Raw genomic sequence first — 20,910 nt, 5'->3', positions numbered from 1 at the left:
CGCTGGAGACCACTCTAGGCTCCAAGCTCATACTGACTCTTCCCATAATCCCCCCAGGTGGTATCTGTCACCGCTAAAGAAGACATTTTCATAATCTAATCAGCCGACGTCCAAACCTACCGTATCCCTGAACAACATGCTCTCTGCGATCGTCAGACAGAGATTACTCTTCACAGCAGACTGACATAGCGAGGAGGGAAAAAAGTGATTACGGGACCTTTTGAGTTCTATCGTCTGTGGGGGATTTGAACCCAGAAGGGCCCACCCACGTAGACTGCAGCAGAAGGGGGTGAGAAGGCCAAGCTGCTAAGAGCTGGTGAAACTGTATGAACCACAGTGTCAGATTTATCTGTGTTGTTTGCCCCGAAAAAACAAAACTGGGGCAACCTTGCCTTTAGTCTAATGTGCATGACTTAGAAAACCCCCCAGCTACTCTTGGAGGAACTGTGTTGGTGCTGAAAAAAATTAATCTCTATGGGATAAAAGCTACGTCAAGGCATTTTCTTCACACCCTCAAGCATTCAATACCATAGAATGTTTCCACAAAATTAATTTAATTGTTATATTTAAAGTTAAATCAAGAGCCACATTCGTCTCTCAGCAAGGATGTACTCAGGCACCGAAGCAATAGAGCTTAATGCTAATGCTAGCATGCTCACAATGTCAATGTTAAAATGGTTTAATCTTTGCCATTTTCACAGTCTTAGTTTAGACATGTTTCCATGCTAATATTAGCTTATTAGTACTAAAGACAAATTGTTGTTGACAAAGTGTCAGCCAGGGCTGGTGTGAATGTTGGCAGTTTTGCAGGTTTTGGTCTTAAACCAAAATTGACATATTAATGATACTCATAAGTTCTTACAATTAATTCTTAGGGGGGCCTGAATGTATCAAATAGTTACAATTAATTGTCTAGGAGTCATGAATATCTGTGCGACATTGTCTGCTAATCCATGATGTAGATTTTGGGATATTTTACTGAACAAGTTAACTTTTTTTAGATGAGAAGTCAGCGGATCACCGAGTCATCCCCTCCTAACCTTCAACACATTTACAACTTGAAGTAGTTTGTTAATTAAAGTTACACAGAGATGTTCACGGGCTCTCTGCTCGACTCTTGAGGTCTGGCCACCAGGCGCAAAAATCACCGGGTTGTTAAAGATACGACAAGCTCTATCTCAGTTGAGACTTTAATGCGTGTTCCCTCCGGGGGTGTCTTATGTTTTCTCAAGTGTTTCTGTAGCATTTTTGGAGACAAGTCTGACAGCTAACCCAAGGAGGGTTATTTCCCTCAGACGGACGCTTTCCTTCCAAATTAATTTTTATAAAGAAATAAGTGAGCGCTACAGCAATGAGCATGTTCTAAAATTGAAAGAAACAATATTAAGCAGGTGTGTCCCAGCGCCATTTCATGCTCTATTAAATCACGAGAAGTCATCCACCATGCAAAAGTAATTAGCATGAAATGTCGAAGGAGAAATGTTTGGTCCAAGGAAGGATGAAATACTGATCGGTTTTGAGCATCCAGGAAGTGAAGTGTTGGAATGCATGATTACATTTGCTGAAAAGCCAGCGGCCCCATTTCACCACCTGGTCCTCAGCTGCCCCCTCAGAGCTTAACCCGTCCAAGACAAGCAACAGCAATCTCCCCGTTCTCAATGAGGCCAAGGAAACCCCTTGTCAGATGCACAAGTGAAAGGAAATGGCTAATGTATATGCTGAGGCTCAGAGGAATCAGTTTCTGGGGGGGGGGGGCAGAGTTTGAACAAGTAAGTATTTGTGTCAGGCCAGTCAGTGTCTGGCTGATGGAACACAGACAACACACTGAGGAGTGTGTGTGTGTGTGATCAAGACAGACTGAGGGAGATCTTTAGAGGCACAGTTACTGAGACACAGAATGGAGAGAGAGTATTCATGACGCAAATCCCCAGACTAATTTGAGTCAACTGGAGCATATTAGTTTGTCCGTATCTTACCTCCATGATTTTTATTTTTTAATGTAAAGAAAGACCAATGTACCATATGATTCAATTTTTTTAATAATATTCTTTTAATGATTTAAAAACAAATACCCTGACCCTGGATATAAAAATGTAAAGTAACCTGGATAAAAAAAAAAAAGTTTCCAAAACAATTATTACAGAGCAAATGCTATAAAGACAGTTGGAAAGTTGCAGGCACTTGGGACCACATACAGTCTTTGTTTGTTATGCTACACAAGAAAGTTTTTCTTTGGTCCTTTTCCCCTCCCAAACAGGTCAGTTGAAACCACAGACAGAACAAAAAACTGGTTCCGCATAAAGTATTTACAATTCATTAAAGACCCAATGCAAGCCTCCATCAGACAAGAAACAGACCTGGCAAAGGTCCTCCGTCACATATCAACCCTTCATATTTTTCCCGTACATGTCCACATTAGTTATGAAACGACAACAGAATAAAAAGTCACAATTATAATGGCTCAAATTAGATTTGTCTTTACAGCAGTATTAATCAATATAACTTAGTGGAACGGTTTTGATATAAGATTTGGCAAAAAAAAGACAGATTAATTCCTTTTTGTTCACGATGGGCCCCAAACCAAAAAAAGCCACATTGCTACAGAAGCACAGAGCGCTCGTATGAATGCTCAGCTTACAAAAAACGTAAAGTCAAATCGGAAAGCTCTCCTCACATCCCTAAAAGTCATTGCTCAACTGCAAGGCAGCCACGTTTGATAAGAGTTCCATGTAGCCATGTGTGACTGAACTCGTGCCACGTAATAATTGCTGAAGTTGACGTCTCTGACATATGGAGCGGGCTGGTAGTAGCAGGTGATGTTGGATAGAGCAGGGATAGCGTTCTGTTCGGCCATTACGCGCAGCGCCAGGGCGGAAATAAGTGCCAGCGTTTGTCTGCGCTCGTGTCCCATCAGGCACACGGTGCTTTCGTCCACCACTCGCCTCAGCGTCACCAGGCACTCGTAGCGCTTGTGCTCCATGCCCACGAAGTGGTTCTGCAGATACGCCTCCAGTTTCCTCTGCTGCACGTTTATGTCGGGGAAGTCGATGAAGAAGCGCGAGCACATGTAGCGCTGCATCTGTTTCATCTGAGTCTCGGAGGACGGCCGGAAGCCGCGCGCCAGCAGGTGGCAGTACTTGAGCAGCCCGCCGCCGCGGATCTCTTCCGGGTTGCGGGTGGCAATAGTCCTGGAGCGAAGGTGACCCAGAGCTTCCTCGAAGTCTCCGTACTTGCTCTCCCCCTGCACCGTAGGGTGGAAGGTCTCGGACATAGCCGTCTCCGAGCAGCGGTCGAAGAGCAGCAGCGAGTCCAGAGTGATCTGGAAGGAGTCAACACTGAACTCAAACTGCCTTCTCAGGGAGTCCACAAACTTCAGTTCCACGTTCTTGCCGGTGTTGTTGGACAGCGAGATGAGGCTCCAACGGTCCGTCTCTTTGCAAACTTTCACCAGTTTCTGCACATACGCTTCCTTCAGGGCGATGGCGGTGATTCGATCCCTGCACACCCCTTCAGGCAAGAAGTCCACCAGGCAGTCCAGAACCACGTCCATCACCACTCGGAAGGTTGTGTCATCAGTCAGACTCAGGCCAAAGATCAGGTCCAGGTCTTTGTAGCCAAGGCCATTGTCCTGGTGAAGCACGTGGCTGGCCGCTGAGCCGTTCAGCTTGACGTCAGATACCACCACGCCCCGCTCCTCCAGTCGAGCCCTGACCACCTGAAAGGTACACAGACGGGGAGGAAAAACTGAATGATGGGTATCGACAAAAAGGAAACAACCAGAAGAGGCTGACACAGTAAATACAAGGATGAACATGTAAAAAGTGAGCTGCTTTCTCCTTGCTGCTTAAAATGAAAAAAAAATCTCAAGTGCTGTAATTTCAATGCAATGAAGCATGAATCACATCTTCTTGGATATCTAATTCATTCAATGTGATGGCAGAACAAAGGAAGGAAAACAAGTTTGGTATGAATAAAGAACAATAAAATATATAATTTTTCATATATTTACAAATGTGCGCATGTTTATGTAGATACTTAGTTACACATGTCTCGACTTTTTAAATTTAGAAGCAAAATGTGTTAATAATAGAAAATCAGTTTACTGTGAAAACACCGCAGGATTTCAGCATTTTTTGGAACATGTCATTGCAGGTGAATGCAGAAGCTACTTGCAGAGTCAGAGAAAGCCCGTGGCAGATTCCTAAAGCAGGACGGCTTTCAGCATCTTGCTAAAGAACACTTTGACAACAAATTGCCAGATTAGAGGCCGTCATCCTCCGCTCAAAGATCAGTGTCATTAACCAAAGACCATCCTGTTGCGTAAGGGACACAATACCCTACACAACGCTCTAATCAACCGCATACCCGATTTAGAAAACTCCTCTCTTCATATCTGAAGTAGAAGCAACATCAATACAACAGAGATAAGCTGTGTGAAATCACATGTCAATGCTTGTCTGCTGTAAGAGACATAAACAAAGCTGTGAACTTTTAAACTTGGGCCCTGTGACCACATTGAGAGAACGGGATCCCTTTGCTGTCACATTAACACTCTTTGGCGAAGGTTTATCTGGCTATTGGAGCACATGCACTGCTGCGATGCTTGGGAAAACGTCAGAGCTACAGACAGCCTGAGATGTTTATGCTTCCTGTCTGCATCATTTAATGGCACTAAGAGGATAAAAACACCGAAACAAGGCCAAATCTGAAGAAATCCAAAGCACAGCTGTCTTTTAGAAGACTCTTGTGGAGCCGCAGGGATCTGCTGTTGCCCTACCAGCTATCAATCTAGGCAGGCTAACAGCAAGCTAACACTAAGTAAAGACACAATATGATTTCGCAATCCGATGAGAAAAAGTTAGATGCTTTTGTAAAGCTAAATTACACAGGGTTTCACAGGGCACAGATAAGTGGATTCCTTTATCCAGCGAGGGAAACCCACAGCAGTATTTGCTCTGACCTCACACTTAAAACATTTGGTCTGAGTTCACAACATGATCTGCCTGTCCGGGGATCACGCTGGGGCGCATGAGGAAGCACAGCTCTGCCACCCCCGCCATCCCCGCTCTTCAGCACTCATAAAACAGGCTAGCGCATTTCCCAAATGACGCACCAGCACCTGGTGAGCCGAGCGAGGGGAGACACTTCCTGCGACGTTTCGAGCTGAAAAGCCAGACCAAACAGGCTGGCGTTGACAACACCTTGGAGACACATAGCAGGCCCTCCACCCTCCTTCCCCAGACCGGTCTCAATAGTTTCCTTTAAGTGTTTCATTTAAGCTGCAGCCTGAATGTGTTTTTTTTTATAATGTCATGTTGAAATGACCCAGTCATTTGCCAGCCCATAGTCCCCTGGACACCAATGAGAGCTCTGGGCGGTGAGTCAGATGATACCTCTGCCAAGGATATGGCGACAGCAAATGAGGAGTTACGAGTCCCTGACCTCCCGTCTTCACTCCAAAACCACCCCAGCCAATGAGTAGCACGGTAGCTTTGCAGGCAGCTGGGGATGATGATGGTTTTTCCTCTGATTTAAAAAGAGTCCTTCAATTTCCTATGCATTCCACCTGTATGCTCAGATCAGGTTGACTGAAACGTGATGCTGTTACTCCTTGTTGAGATGGATGTTTGAAGGATGTGCTTCAAGGGTTCACAAACATTTTTAATATATTTGAGTTGGCTGGCTCAAAGAACCTAGTACAGCTATGTAAAATAAAACGGGTGGGATTGAAAGCTATGGTAAGAAGAGCCATCCTTATAGATCGTGTAACTGTGATAGCATCTTAGGATTTGAAAGAAAAATCCAGCTATTCTCCATCGGTGAAACTGCAACCAGCTCAAGGGCTGCCTAAATTAAGTAACTCAGACTGTATCATACATTATAAATACCCATTGGGTATAGGTTTAATAACTTCATTAAAGGTTTCTCAAGTCACAAAACCCCTGGTGGAAAAAATAAAAGTGATCGGTGTCCTTAACAGTAGCTGCCACCGTCGGCACACAGTAAGTGATGGAAAGCTTCATTTTGAAGTAAAAAGTAACTATGCTATCGGATGCAAAATTATTAATTGAAAGCCAGAAATTGAAAGCAAACTGCCAAATAAAAACCATTACAGAATGGTCTAAACTGAGTGTTACCTCAGGGAGCATGTGGTGTCTTCATGTTGCTCATTCTCAACAATAGCCTAGTGAGAAGTTGGTTTACATTCTGGCGAGGGCCACAGTGGAGTCAGGCGACCGGTCTTCACTTACCACAGTGACACATTGTCAAGCCTGACCCGCAAGCCCAGTGTTATTACAGGCACTAATCCACCACTCACAATCAGCTTCAAATCCAGGTCGCTCTCTCTACCATCCGGCAAAAGTGATGTACTGCTTCCAGTAGTTAAAACCATTCAGTTTAAATATGATGACCTGCGGAGCTGGAATAAGAGACAAGCCACTTGGTGGCCAACAGAAACACATTGGCCTCCATAGCTCCACCCCCACACATAAACCCACTCAACAAATTACGTAACGTATGACACACACACACACACATCAGATATCTGTGTTTTTCATCATGTGGTATGACGCTACCGGGTACATACGGTCTCTGTAGATTTAGCCTGCTGAGGGAACATAGTGCAAAATATTCTGACTCTGGTTTTGACGACTGTGGACATTAAATGGAGAGAACAGAGGTGTCAGTAACAGTGAAAGTCTTCCTGCACTGCTCCCAAGGCACACTCACAACCAGACCACAAACAGATGTTACGTATTTGAATGTGGCCTTCAGACAAACCCGCCATTGAGAGGGGCTCCTCTGACTCTTCCGGGAGTGCGATCGCTCGGTCACCTTACCCAGTGTGTGACGACAGCAGGCGTCTCAGGTAGACAGCTCTGTCTGGTGTGTAGGCTAAAAATAAATGACATTTAAAAAAAAAAAAAAAAGGAGCAGACCGGCGGTTTCGCATGTTTTAGCCCATTTGCGTTAAATCACGCATGCCTCACATTACTGTCAACCAGTTTCCAAAACATATCATAGTGGTTTAGATCACTGAGCGCGTTTTTCCTTCCTTCCAGGCAGCCATTGGTTTCCCTTCATGGCCATATGGTAGAAAAATCAACTTGCAGAGACTTGAAACCCCACTTGACAAATTCCATGACAGCGAACATGGCGTCCGCTATTATGTTTGTCAAAAATAATGGAATCATTGCATGGTGATGCAGTGCAGGCTTTTCAAACCACTTTATACTTACAGGGTGCACTGTGCCAACGGAATTCATATATTATTTGTAATAAAGTCATACTGTTTGATGAAGTCAACTTCAAGAGGTACCGCTCTTCATATGTTCCAGTCGGCATCGGCACCAGACACATTCTGGAGACGCAGAGATGGTTTTAATCTGCGGCAGATGTCTCCATTGTAAAACTGACAAAGCATAATCTCTCTCGTAGGACCTCTAAATTTGAATGGTTGAAATGTGGCCGCTTTTGTTTTCATAAGACGTTTTTGCATTTCAAACAGAAACTTGTTCTGTTGACCTATGACTCACCAAAGGATCTTTTTTTTGTATAAGGCAATGCCAAATCCAACGTGCAAAAATGTTAGCAAGCTCCAGGCTTGTGTAATGAAGGAGATACAATAGTGGGGATGTTCAGTGTAGATGATCGCTGCCTCCTTGATTACCCCTGAAATGTTTATGTGTGAGGGTCTCTTTGTTTCCCCCACAGGATCACCACAGAAAATATGAATCACTCAGTGAAATATGAACCTGGACGTACATGCAAAGACATTTAATTGATGTCCAGGGAAATTGCAACCTAGGCATTCCCCCATCCAGTACATTTTGTTCCTACTAAATAAACAGCAGCTCAGTCATTATCTGTTCCTCATTTTCACAAGAGAAAATCCAGTGAGCTAGTGGAACATTGCAGTCATGTTAGATCATCTAGACTTTTATGACTGCTTTAAATGTGCGAGTGATCAAATGTCTGCTTAAGTGTAATCAGCTCAGACACAGATCCTTACCACTGCACAAGTGTGTGAAAGCAGTGGCAATGTACAGTACGAGTCAAGCAAGGGTGATTTTGTGGTGTTACAGTTACATTTTTTTCTAGAAGTCCAGCGAAAACCCTCTTCAGACTCACAGGACATATAATCGGTGTCAGCTGATTTTAATGTTGATAATGATGTGAAACACACTCAATGCTATTTTATCCAACTTCACAATATGCAAATATGTCAGTGTGTATTTATCATTCTGGGGAGGTGGGGGTGTGAATTTCTTCAACCTGGTCAGCTCCCTTACTATTAAAAACTATTTTTTCCCCTTCGGTTTACTTTGACAATTTTTTTATTGAAATGACACAAGTGATTTGCAGACACAACTGTGTCATTATACTGAATCCATAGACCGCTTTTACTAAATGGCTCTCTCCCAGGGAAGAAGTCCCAATGAAAGAAGTTATGCATGACGTCTGCCCTGTGGGGCTGATTTATTTGGTACTCAAACCACAGTAAAAGCAAAAAAGCAAAAAAGCAAAAACTAAGGTTTTTATTCCCCTACTTCACCACGAGACTTAATTTGAGCTTTCTTTTATATTTGTAACACCATATTAAAAGTTGGATGGACCGTGGTCTCACCTGGACGATCTGCCGGGGCTGCACGGACAGCGTGGGGAAGTTTCCGCGGCCGTGGATCGGGACGCTCTCCCCCAGGATGGAGTCCAAACGCTGCACCTGATCCCAAGACAGCACGCTGGTCCGCCGACTCTGCGCCGACGCATCACCGGAGGACATGACGACCGGACTGAACGGGATGTTCGCGGAGTGTGTAGGGCTAGAATGTGACATGCTGCACGGCGCAATCCCTCAGAAGAGCCGGTGATAGTTGGGATAACTGTGGAAAACGCAGACAGCGGGTCGCTATGTCTCCTCTTTGGGGTTTCACAAACCTCCCAAATGCAGTAAAGTGATGGGAAAGTTTTGCTGAATACCGGACATCTCCAAAACAGAAACTTGCAGTCTCTCTCTCTCTCTCTCTGCCTCTCTGTCTGCACTGACTCTCTCCTCAGCGCTGCACTCACACCGGCCTATTTAGCGAGCTGGGATTAACAGGAGCCTCCCTATTGGCTGCACAGAGATGTATGAACGCCTCAACATACAGAAGACTACAATCAGCGCACACGCACCCACGCGCACATGCACGCGTTCACACACGCACACGCTTGTGTCCCATGCGTTAGATGAGAGGTCCAAGGAGTGTAATAAATGTGGTAATTACTAATTGAGTGACGCAGTTATCTTTTAACTGCATTTAAACACTTAATGCTCCCATATTGTGTCTCGGTTGCATGACCTGTTCTAGCTGTGTTTTGAGTATGTTGTCAGAAAGTATGTTTGAAAATACATGTATTTAGGCTAATCCACGTATACTATCAGCAGAAAAGAATTGTTAACAAATGATGAATTAAAAGCACTCTGGAAAAGGCATTAGTAATTTATGGGAATATGTATATATTATATATACACACTGTCATCATTAAATACCAGGAATTTTTCTGTAACATAAATATGTGTGATTTTAACGCTCACAACCTCAGTTAAGGTGCTTCTTTTGGATTGTTTGAGTGTGGCTCAATCAGATTGCCTCAAATGTTGCTAAATTATGTTTGTTGCATGAGAATATTTCCATTAAAGCACTGAGAAGCGCTCAGGCAAAAAAAAAAAACAAGCACAAATACAGAAATCTCTATGACCTATATAACCAAAACTCAGTCGGTTCAGCAAGTTCATTTGCATTCGTGCAACAAGGCCCTCTAGCAGTCAGGAGGCAGGTGACATATAGTCACAAAGGTCATGTAGGGAGGAGGTCAAAGCAGATAATTGGGTTAAAAATACAACAACAACATAGCGACGAGTTTTGTCATCATGACGATGGAGGTGCTCTAACCATAACAAAGTACTTATTTGAACCCAAAGCCTTGTTTTTCCCTACACCTATAAAGCCCTTTAGTCACATTATGAAAGGAATTTCTTTTTCAACAGTGTAACATGATGATGTTGGTAGACGGAGACCGTTGTCTCCTGCTGTTTGTTGACCATTGGCATGCTGATGTCGTTCTACGTGGCATGGACAAATGACGTATTTTGCCGTGTAAGTTTGAGGACTTGAAATTGTTTGATGGATGAAGTGACGATCTGAAAATGTGACCTGCTGGTCAAATTGGACGGTGGTCCGGAGTTCAACAAAACTCACAAAGATTCAGTTTAAAGGAAACTTGAATGTACGTACAAAACTGTCATGGAAATCCATCCAGCAAACAAAAAATGTCAGCCTAATGTTGGTGATAAACGATAAGTCAGATGCTCACCAAAGTCATTAAGAGTCATTCACTTGGGATCATGAATGTCTGCAATGCCATGGAGCAATGTTAGGACTGTGGCTGATGTGTCTGTCATCAGATTCTAAGGTACTGCATATTTCCATCCAACCAACCAGGTTATTATGAGAAAAGAAATCAGATGTTTGTCCACAATGACTTTCATCGACTAAAGCTATATTAGATTACAAAATCACAGGAGAGTTGGAAAGAGTCTTTGAAGGCCTAATTACTTTTAGGGAAGTCCATTTTTACGCTGTCTTGTTGATCTGGAGAGGAAAATTAATGAAAAAATGTGAGACTGAATCATGTGTCAGGTTGATCGTATGATGCCTTGTCATCATGCCTCACTGTTAAATTCCAATAAGCAGAATTTGTGTTTACTAATAGGGAACTGGAGGGTGTGGTACTGAAAAGAAGAGAAACTTGTACAACGTGTTCGAGGATTAGCATGTGTTATGTACAGAATGTTGTGTGTTCCTCAGCTCTTGCCGATTTCAAAATAATTTTAGTTTTCTATAGCCCCAGGGAGTGAACAAAAAGCTTTTAAGGTGCGCTGACAAATATGTCAGTCTTGATTCACAGTTACAGTTGAGGACTGTGTACATTCACCTAGTTTTTATCCATATGGAAGTTAAATCTTGTCCAAAACTTAGAAAACACTTGTGTTTAAAGTGGCAATCTATAAAAAATGTTGTGATATTCCTTCTTATTTCACATTTCTATTTTAGTGGATGAGTAGATTTTACCACACCCATTTTTTAAAAGTCATACATGTTCTTCCTATTGGTCTACGACAGTCCAAAAGGTATTAGTACACATGTGATGTCGTCAAGAATAAAGTGTGTAGCTGCTCCATAGACAATGAATTATGAAAGATAGATGGCACCCATGGGGATGTTCTAAGTATATATGGGGACATTTTCTGTTTCAGAACTGAGAACACAACAATAGAATAAAGCTTATTTGGGTGAAAAAAAGAAAACAACACAAGTAGTAAGTGGTTCTACTTTATAATAACCAATGGGGCATCCTAGAAACTTATCACAAATACATCACATGTTGGATTACATTTAATATCAAGTAAAAGTATTACATTTAAACATGAACAAAATCCTGTGTAAAATCAGATAATTGAAAAGGGACACATACACGGGACGGGGTACCCTTTACTTGGAATTCACACGACACACGATCAGGAGAGATCCAAACGTGCTTTACGAGGTGTAACGGCAGTAAAACTAACGAATGCTCCATTAGGGGTAAAGGCATTTTCTCTATGGCATCAAACAACAAACAGGTCTAGTTAGAACTATCGCAGCTCCACTTCAACCCCGGTGTTGAGTAGCTAATGCTGGAGGCTGATGCCTGCTCACCTTGCTAAGCCCTTTGAAGCACCAGAAGCACTGCTTCTGGTCCATCTCCAGGGGATAAGATGTGGCTTGTGTCGGGACTTCCACCCTGTTACCAAAAAAAAACACCTCCTGGGGTTGGATATTGAATCCACCTGTGGGGTTTACATTATTGCAACTCCCCAGCGACCGGCTTTGTTGGACTTTCTATCAGATTACAACCCTATTAAAATGGGATTAGTTTTATAGCGGTACGTGGAGCAATGTAAGCATTATTTTAGTGTTTTCAAAACCCGCTCTCTGTGATTGTTACCATCATCTAATACACAGATGTGTCTATGAGTTGTTGGTGTGCGTGAAGATAGTGTGTAAAGTATATGAATTGTAAGATTGTCAAATTTAAATCTAATGATATAACGATTTTACAGAATATCCCTTTGAACCTTTTTCTATGGTAACAGCCATAAATCATAGATCAACAGACAGAATGGATAAGCATATACTAGCTTTGTTAATATCTTGGTTAAAACAGGAAATGGGCAACATCAAATTTGCATTCTGATATAAAACCAGAAGCAGGTGATGAATCAAGTGTCAGAGTGGTTTTGGATGTTTTTGAACTACTAATAATCAACGTGTATCAGCAATTGTTTCCAGCTGGCCACTTTCTTACTCAGTAAACATTGTAAACATGAGTTATTGGTCCCAATCGCTAGTTTCAATTCATCTTCAATAAAGCATAATGTTCATTTAGTAAATAATGGTCCCATTTAGAGTCAAGCAGACCATAAAGCAGAGGACGTTTTAGGAAGTGGTTACCTTGTGATTGTCAGGTCATTACCGTGACATTGTCGGGTGCGGTGGTTGACCATTTCGTCTTACAAATTTAACCCTTTAACAGTTTGTTTTTAGTTCATGAAAGGTAATTGTAACATTTTGATCGCCGAACAATGTTTTATTCAGCGTCGGTTGTACTTAGCTCCACCCCCTTGTGTCACTTCTGGTTCCAAAAAAACAAGATGGCGATGGCCAAAATGACGAACTCGAGCCTTCAAATACAAAGTCCACGAACCAATGGGTGACATCAAAGTGTCACAGTGACTACGCTCACGCACACAGTCTATATTATGAATAAGTCTGTGGTAAGTATGCTGTTGTTTAGTGTAGATATGAAAGAATTTCAGACTCAGCTGCACTCGCCGCTTTTATCTGTGAGAGATTCCAAACCTTTGGTCAGTCCTGGTGATCCAGCCACATGGTTTAATGGTTTAAAGGCCACCAGTAAGACCCCCAGTTCAGCAGCAGAGCCGTATTCTCCATAGCTGTCCACTAATGTTTTTCATTAGCTACAACTTGCAGCTCAGGCCCATACACAAGCTTACCTGAGCTTTAGACCCCCCCCCAGCTCCTTCTCTCCTCAAGGAGAGAACAAAGGCCTTGTGATCTCATTACATGGCATACTGAAGATTGAGGACAGATGTGAGGCCGTTCATGCTCAGCCCAAAACTCTCTTTTACAGCCACATAAATTCATCAGATCCCATTCGTTTGATGTTAGTCGAGAGCAGTATACATCGCAGGATTGACAAAGTAAAGGTCTTTGTAGTCTTGCAGTGATAATCCAAGTATTTTGAAAGTATATTGGATAAAATCATTGCTACCACACCTAGATTACATCTTCTACAAGTCTGTGCAGAGAAAGAAAGTTGTCTCTGCTCAACAAACTAAGCCTGTTTTAAATCATTCTACCAATTAGGAAATGTTGCAACTAACACTTGTGTGCCATGACATGTAGTACACTTCCTTCAATGCAACTAGAATGCACCCATGTGTGCACTAAGTGCAATAAATCTAATCAACTGTGGAAAATTCATTAGCCATGAAAATACAGTTGTGATAAATGTGTTCAATCACAATCTGAGACGAGTGGATGTATTCATATTTGTGATTATACAGTTCCTTGTGTAATCACTACAATACACCTCTGTGTGGTTTAACATATGGAAAGTGACTTAATGGCATAGCAGGGTATTTCAGGGGTGGTCTTCCCTTATTAGGACTTGGATTTAGTACACTCTCACAAACCCCGTGAGCAGATAATATGGGCAATAGCGCCACACTTTACAGTAACAAAGCCAGCACATGGAAAAAAAACTGTGAAAAATGTAGAATAAAGACCTTGTAGCTGTAGCTTGGGGTACTTCCTAAAGATCCAAGCAAGTGGGGAAAAACGTTATTAATGTGTAATTAATACTAAATTCAATTCACTTTAAGTTAATTAACATTTGCTAACAACATGGGAAGTAGAATTCCTGATTTTTTTTTCCATTCAAATCAAAAGTTCAGACAAGTAACTCTGGCTAAAGTTTGGGTTAGGTTTGGGCAACGAAAACAACTATATTTATGGCTCGGCCGAAGCTATGTTTATGCTTAGACTTAACTAAAACAAGTGTGGCTAAGGTTAGGGAGAGGCTTTGGTTATGGTGAAACAACAAAACCTTCAGGTAATAATTAAAACTTGACTCACAATGTGTTCGAGGCAGAAGTCGTGAATTAAAGGCCAATGAATCTACCTCAACCACAACACCCTACTTTCTGTCCTGCTGTTTTAGTGTTGGACTGCTTCCTGTGTTTTCACCCGACTTCTAAACATTGTCCTTCGATGAAGGGAAACCGGACTTTCCTCATTTTGTGTGAGAATGAATTGTGATTTTTTGTAATTTTTCAGAAATTCTAATTTCGAAGTTCTTCATACTTTACTTTCCCACTCAGCTTGGCAGCGGTATGGCAACTTTGTGTTTTTCAAGCCACTATCTCCTAATAGTACTGTGAACTTTGTGTCTCGCAGTTGCTTTATTTTGACTTAAATGGAGTCAAAAATGGATAACCAGTGGAGAGCCCTTTGATCATATTGTCCCACTGGATTGTTTTTACTCACACAACACATCTCGCCTGTAAAGAAAAATCAATTAATTTGCTGAACAAGTCAAGCAGCTGCATGTGATTTCTCACCCCCGCTTCATTCAGCAGGGTTTCATGCTGGCGGACCCCACACAGCGTTGGAGGCTGAACAGTTGGTGGTGAGGACGCTGAGACAATGCCAGCCCACACTGCAAAACAACCCACAGTTTATACTAATTGTACCACAAAAAACCTGACGCGGTGATTCTGTCATCGTGTATGGGAGGACACGGCCATCTTAATGTGGAATAAAAGGGAAAGCAAGGTTATTGAGTAGCACCTGTATCTGGAACTCAAATTGAGAAAGCACCTTATTTCCTTTCTCATCTATTCATTAGCAGTCACGGGTTCTTCAACCAATACTCTTTCAACGTATCGGCATACAACGGTTTCTTATGATGTCTTACAAATAGTTATTCCTTTTCGTGCATTCTCCTATGAATGTTCAGGGAGTACTTAAGTACGGAAGTAATGCGACAAATAAATCAATATTTACCTCTGATTTCTCCTTGGTAAATGTCTGGTGTTTTATGATACACCCACCAACATCTAACCTCCACTCTATGCGCCTTTTGTCGCTCTTAATACTTACGTGGATCACATACAAATGAATGTGGTGGGATATATATACGAGTTACAGTGCATTACTTTTCTTAGGTATAGCCACGCACAGCATATAAGAACAGCCTGAATCTTTCCAGCTCCTCTCCAGTCAACACGTGGCCTTCAGGTGCTCCATCACAATTTCCATCTGCCAGCGGTCAGACAGCCTGCCTCTGGATATCAACCAGTGCAGAAAAATATGACAGCAAAAACCCAACACCTATGTTTTTGGAATCACAGATAAAAGGACAAACGTGTGCAAGTCAGCAGTGGATATGTGAACTGCTAATATGAATCTTCTCAAAGCAGTTGAATCTCTCCAGCGTCTGTGTTGATGCTTTGGACTCATTTTGAGGAAGGCAGCGCTGCTGGAGGAATTTCAGAATCGGATTAAACCTCTCTGAATCACACACTCTAGTCAATACATACAGTCAAATATAAAAAACAGAACTTGCGGAAGCATCTGCTAGAGGTGTTGACTAGAAGATGCACTAATCAGAGCTTTTATGCTTGAATGATATGAGCATAGTTTAAACACCTGACCAAACAGAAGGTGCAACTGACTCTGCTGGGGTTTGCACTCCGGTTGAAAAAATTAAGTGGAAAGTTGGCTGCTTACACAGACAGGAAGAGTCCTACTAACACCAAGCTACTTCACAACCATTTATCAACCGATTTATATCTACAAAACACTTTGATTTAATTTTTCAGAATTGTGATCATTGAGACATTGTGCTTGTGCTGTGTCCCAATGTTGCCATTATGAAAACAAGACTAAAGACCATTCGGGGCGGGATTGAAATATTCAATATTAAGAACTATGGCCTCAGACTTGAATGCGCTGACTGTGTCAAAATTACCAGGGAAACGATGCAATTGGATTAATTTGTCGTGGCAGACACAGGAATTTCCAGGTTCAACAGAAATACATTTTGATCAAAGTCTGCAGAGATAGAAAAAGTCAGGGTGGGGGATGGGTCAAACACGGGACTTTCACCCAGGAGAACGATTTCTGTGTCCCGTTTGAAAGGTGAATGTTGAGTTACTCTAAGCTATGTTGGCTGCGTAAGTAGTTACATTACAAACGTAGTTTCTTTGAACCAAAATATTTTCTTTCCTAAACCTAATTTTAACACATTTCGTGCCACCTCCATGTAATGCGCTGTCAAGAGGTCGTGGTCATTTCGCGACATTAATTTAACTGTGAGTCTAAGCTTCACTTTTAATTAGTTGCATCTGATTGAAATGAAAGATATGATAGATATGAAATCTGGCACGTCAGTTTATCACGTCACATTTTCCCATCCTATGCAATGTATTGCTTTCCAGTGAGCTGTGAGTGTTACTTTAAAGGATTTTTAAGGAATTATAAAGGATCAATGGAATCTGAAAGCCCTATATTTTGAGTTTTAAATACTTCCCATCAGCTTGAGAGGTGACTCTCAAACAATTTGCATACAACATGGCAGACCAGATGCATCTGTGTAATTTTACAGTATATCTGTCCGTTTTCTTCTACTTATTGGCGTTTCGGTGGCAGCTGGCTAAGTAGCTCCGACCGCCTGCTACTTATTCCAGATGTTGCTGAGGCCAGATGGGATGTATAACCCAGAAAGTGTGTTCTGGCTCAGCTTGGGGAACTCCTTCCAGATGGATGTGACGGAATAACTGCCTCTACAAGGAGGCATCCAGTTGGCATCCTCATGATCACATTTTTATACCACCTGGATTGGATACTTTCCACACGAAGGAGCATCCCTCCAGATGTCCAGGCTCTTCACCTTCATCCCAAAGGTGAACCTTGGCACCCTCTAATGGAAATGTATTTAATTCACAATCTCATTCTTCTTTGGCGCTCTATTGTTTCTTTGGTTATAAGAGCAGTGTTGCCAGATGGATCGGATTTCTTCCAAGTTGGGCAACGTTTGATTAAGCTGGCGATGCCCTCATTGTGCTATCACCTGTACCTAACAGCGGGGGGGGGGGGGTGGAGAGTGAGGAGTATGGCATGCAGTCAATGGCAGTATAAACAGGTAATAAAAGGTGTTTTTAGAAGGTGTGAGTTACCGCAACTACAAGATCTTAACTGGCCACCCAAAAAACAATGCAGTTTGCTGCAGAGGAGTGCAAGATCAGCCGATGACAAACACAGAGGTTCACACTCACTCGGTCGCAGATGCAAAGACTCAGTTGAGCTCTCGCTGAAGGCAGTAATGACGACATGATAAAGTTCTGGAACTGTTCCCATTCCTGCCTTTCATTTTGACTTTGACACTGCCTTTTGCAGAAGACCCATACTTCTAAATGAGAGTTAGTCATAGCGTCTGATGAGATATTATCGGGTGCCAAGAAAATGTTTAACCTGAAGCCTAAGGCGCAGACAAAGACCCCAATCATTAAGCAGAGAGGGGGGGATCTCCTTGGCAACAGCTGTGTTTTCATGACACAGTCATAGACAACAGACAAGGAAGGGGAGATCAGCGGTGTTAAGCGGCAGTTCCCCTATAAACTTGTACTTGTTCTTCCGAGGAACTCGTTAAAGATGGCAGACTCTTTTGGCCCGGAGCAATCTAATTTGTTTTAACATTCCTAAGAGCGTATTGCAACAGGGGAGCCCCGCTTGTAAAGATATCATACTGCTAATGTTCCGTGTGCAGTTTGGGCAACCCAGTTTCCAGACTCTTAACTTCTCTACAGTATGTTGATGTCACATTTTAGTCATAGGCTGATTAGACAAACAAAAGTCATAATACATGACTTCATATGAGGTCAATGTCTTTTTAAACTGCAAACATAGGGATACATCATGTAGGCCTAGTGTCTGTTTTAATAATGAGGGATTATAAACAGTATGGTTTACCCTGGAGCCTCTGTAATGGTTAGAGCACATTTTAGTGTCACAGGTTCTTGCCAGATTTTAGACGCAGACATTACCAGAGGATCTTTACAGGTCATTACAACGTGGTTTGTCGAGGACAAACCACATTGATCGACATTGTATATGTCCCAGTATTAGCAGAATGGCTAAATATTAACTGTTGTCCCTTAACCATAGAATTAAACATTAAGTGACCTTTCCATTTAAAGCTGCATTAACAGTTTTTTTAGGCAACATGGGAGTAGCATAACACGCTTTACACAACGTCTGTTATTACTAAATAATGTTAGCATACAGTTGCCTTTGTATATCTGGCAAAGATGCAACAACATTAGCATTTATTTGGAGTCCCTTTTTGGTCTCCACCAACTACTGAGAAAAATATCTGGCTCTTCCCTCTTCCGCAGCTAGCTGCTAACCGTGTCGTTTTGTCATTTAGTGCTGTTTAAGTAGCGCACAGTGGATTTATCTGAGTATTTGTTTTACTGAGTTTAATGGGGCTGGAAATGAGATTGATGATAGCGGTATGGATGAACCAAAACAGCAACAAGCTAAAAGAGAGTAAAGTCTCCAAAGAGCTGAGGTAATTCTCTGTGGGATCATCACTACAAGAGATAGCTTTCACGTTACAAATAGGCCTTGATCCGTGGTTTGTATAAAGATATTAATAAGTGCAGCTTTAAAGCAATGCAGAGAGGTTCCAGTAGCAGTTTGCACCACAGGAAAAGCATTCGTGATACAACAAAGGAAGTTTTAGGGAAGTTCAGAACAAAAGTTGTATAAGGAGACAAAATACAGTATAAGCTAACTAACAGCATATTTTCCGTCATTGACTCAATATGGACACAGTCTGTTGAGTGAAGCTAAAACATGTTCGTGTGAATATGAATAGCAGACAGTCAAGAAAAACCGCATGACAGCCAGGCAGCCTGACACAAAGTAAAGGTATTAGAGCTTGCTGTTCCTCATTCTTTCTTTTGATAGACTTAATATGCAAATTGTAAGGCATTACTTCTTTTTATTTGTAACTTTTTTTTTTTTTTTTCAGTTGCGGTTACACTGAACAAAAATGACAACAAAACATCCTTAATGACAGAATAAAAATAAAAACAGGCATTACTTTTTCAACAAACTTCATCTGTGTTGTCCAAAATGTGTCCACACATTAATGTACATTTCGGACGTTTAGGTTGTACGATTATCCACGCAGCAAAGCTGGTTAGGTTTCTTTACAAAACAAACATCATAGCCTCACAGAGAGGGCAACTATATATACGACAGGATACGGTGCTGCCACGAGGTCAATCATTACACTTTGGATTGTACATTTTTGGTCCATGAAGGTATTATACTTGTAAAACTTTGCAGGAGCCTAAACGGGGGATTTTTAAGTCTGTATTGCAATTCCAATTTAAAGTCTATTGGCTCAGCGGCCAGTGGGAGAAACACTAATGTGCATGTTCAGCGGGCGGCGCAACACAGAAATGAAACTGGAAGCTGGAAAACTTCTTGTTATTAATTTTGATATCCAATAACTATAATACATCCATGAGGACAAAAAGATATGCAAACACCATAATCCGAAGGAAAGCTCATTTTAGAAATGAAGTACCTTTCATCCAATGTGTGCTAACTGGACTGAACCCTGCAGAAGATGAGCAGGTATAAACTAGAGACCATTTTAGGATTAGATCACACCAGGATCAAACCCATCTACGAACTCGCCGTTTGATCTCAACTACACACCTGTTAAGTTTTGTGAATGCATCTTGCACGGTTGTGACGCTATCGTGTGGGCAAAATCTGTCCACAAGCAGACAGACAGACATATAAACACCCGGCAAAGTACTCAAAACTGCCTCCGAGGTAGCTCCCGCTAGGCGTCTCCAAGAGCACCTTTTGTAATAACACCACACACTGTCACAAAGTGAAAACAATATCAACCACACACTGTAGCGAGTCGTAAAAATAGGCAGATGAATGGATGTTTGTGATGTTTGGGATTTTGTCTTAACACCCTGAATCAGAAACTTTTCTTTTCTCAATGATCAACTTGTACCTTTACGTGATGGTCTGTTATTGTGTTAATGTTTTTAGTTGTTTTTCACAGGACAGATTTCTGGATTTGTGTTTTTGTCTTCTTACTGGTTTGAAGTGAACACGGTTCTGTTGGACAAAGATGATGTCATGGATTTCCGGGGACCAATCAGGATTGAGCAACACTACTATTAGACGTAGAATCTGATGACATCGATGATCCTTATATTATTGATAATTTTATTGTTATTTGTGCGTTTAATTTGCGTTTATTATTATTTTTTTATTTTTTACTACAGAAACCGGCCCACACAAATACTGAATTATCTGATTTAACACGGAGTAATCACAAAGAGCAAGAGGTAGACAAAGTGAAGCAAAGAGATTAGCGAAAAGGCTGCGTGAGAAGGGGAAAGTGCTAAAAATGCCTGTAACTCAATGTGTGCACAGTATTTAAGAAACTGGTTGATTGTGATTATCTGACAGCAGCTCCGTGTTTTTAGGTCATCACTGCCATCTAGTGGTCGACTGCAGAACTTCAGTGGCATAAAAACGAACTGAGGCAAGAATCAAACAAAAGATCAGCACACTATATTACAAGCTCTGCAATTTTAACTGTGCAATGTTTTGATCTAACAGACCTTTGTCAGATATGATCAAATCACCATCATGAAGCAGAGCAAGCAATATATACACGCAAACATTCATCAAT

At 41.8% G+C, this 20,910-nt stretch overlaps 1 protein-coding gene across 1 annotated transcript; it reads right to left on the bottom strand.

Moving 5' to 3' along the window:
- Nucleotides 1–2,085: 2,085 nt before the first annotated feature.
- Nucleotides 2,086–8,979, bottom strand: tent5bb (terminal nucleotidyltransferase 5Bb). The gene is made up of 2 exons (XM_031854145.1): nucleotides 8,630–8,979; nucleotides 2,086–3,715 (listed from the first exon to the last, which is right to left on the bottom strand). Exons 1-2 carry the CDS (start codon nucleotides 8,837–8,839, stop codon nucleotides 2,693–2,695), a joined length of 1,233 nt encoding a protein of 410 aa, XP_031710005.1. The 5' UTR covers nucleotides 8,840–8,979; the 3' UTR covers nucleotides 2,086–2,692.
- Between the last annotated feature and the right edge of the window lie 11,931 nt (nucleotides 8,980–20,910).

This window comes from Anarrhichthys ocellatus, unplaced genomic scaffold (genome assembly GCF_004355925.1).
Source record: "Anarrhichthys ocellatus isolate YVR2014 unplaced genomic scaffold, GSC_Weel_1.0 scaffold14, whole genome shotgun sequence".
In the NCBI taxonomy this organism is placed as follows: Eukaryota; Metazoa; Chordata; class Actinopteri; order Perciformes; family Anarhichadidae; genus Anarrhichthys; species Anarrhichthys ocellatus.
The sequence above is the reverse complement of the archived record's forward strand: the minus strand, read 5'-3'. Positions and strand labels throughout refer to the sequence as shown.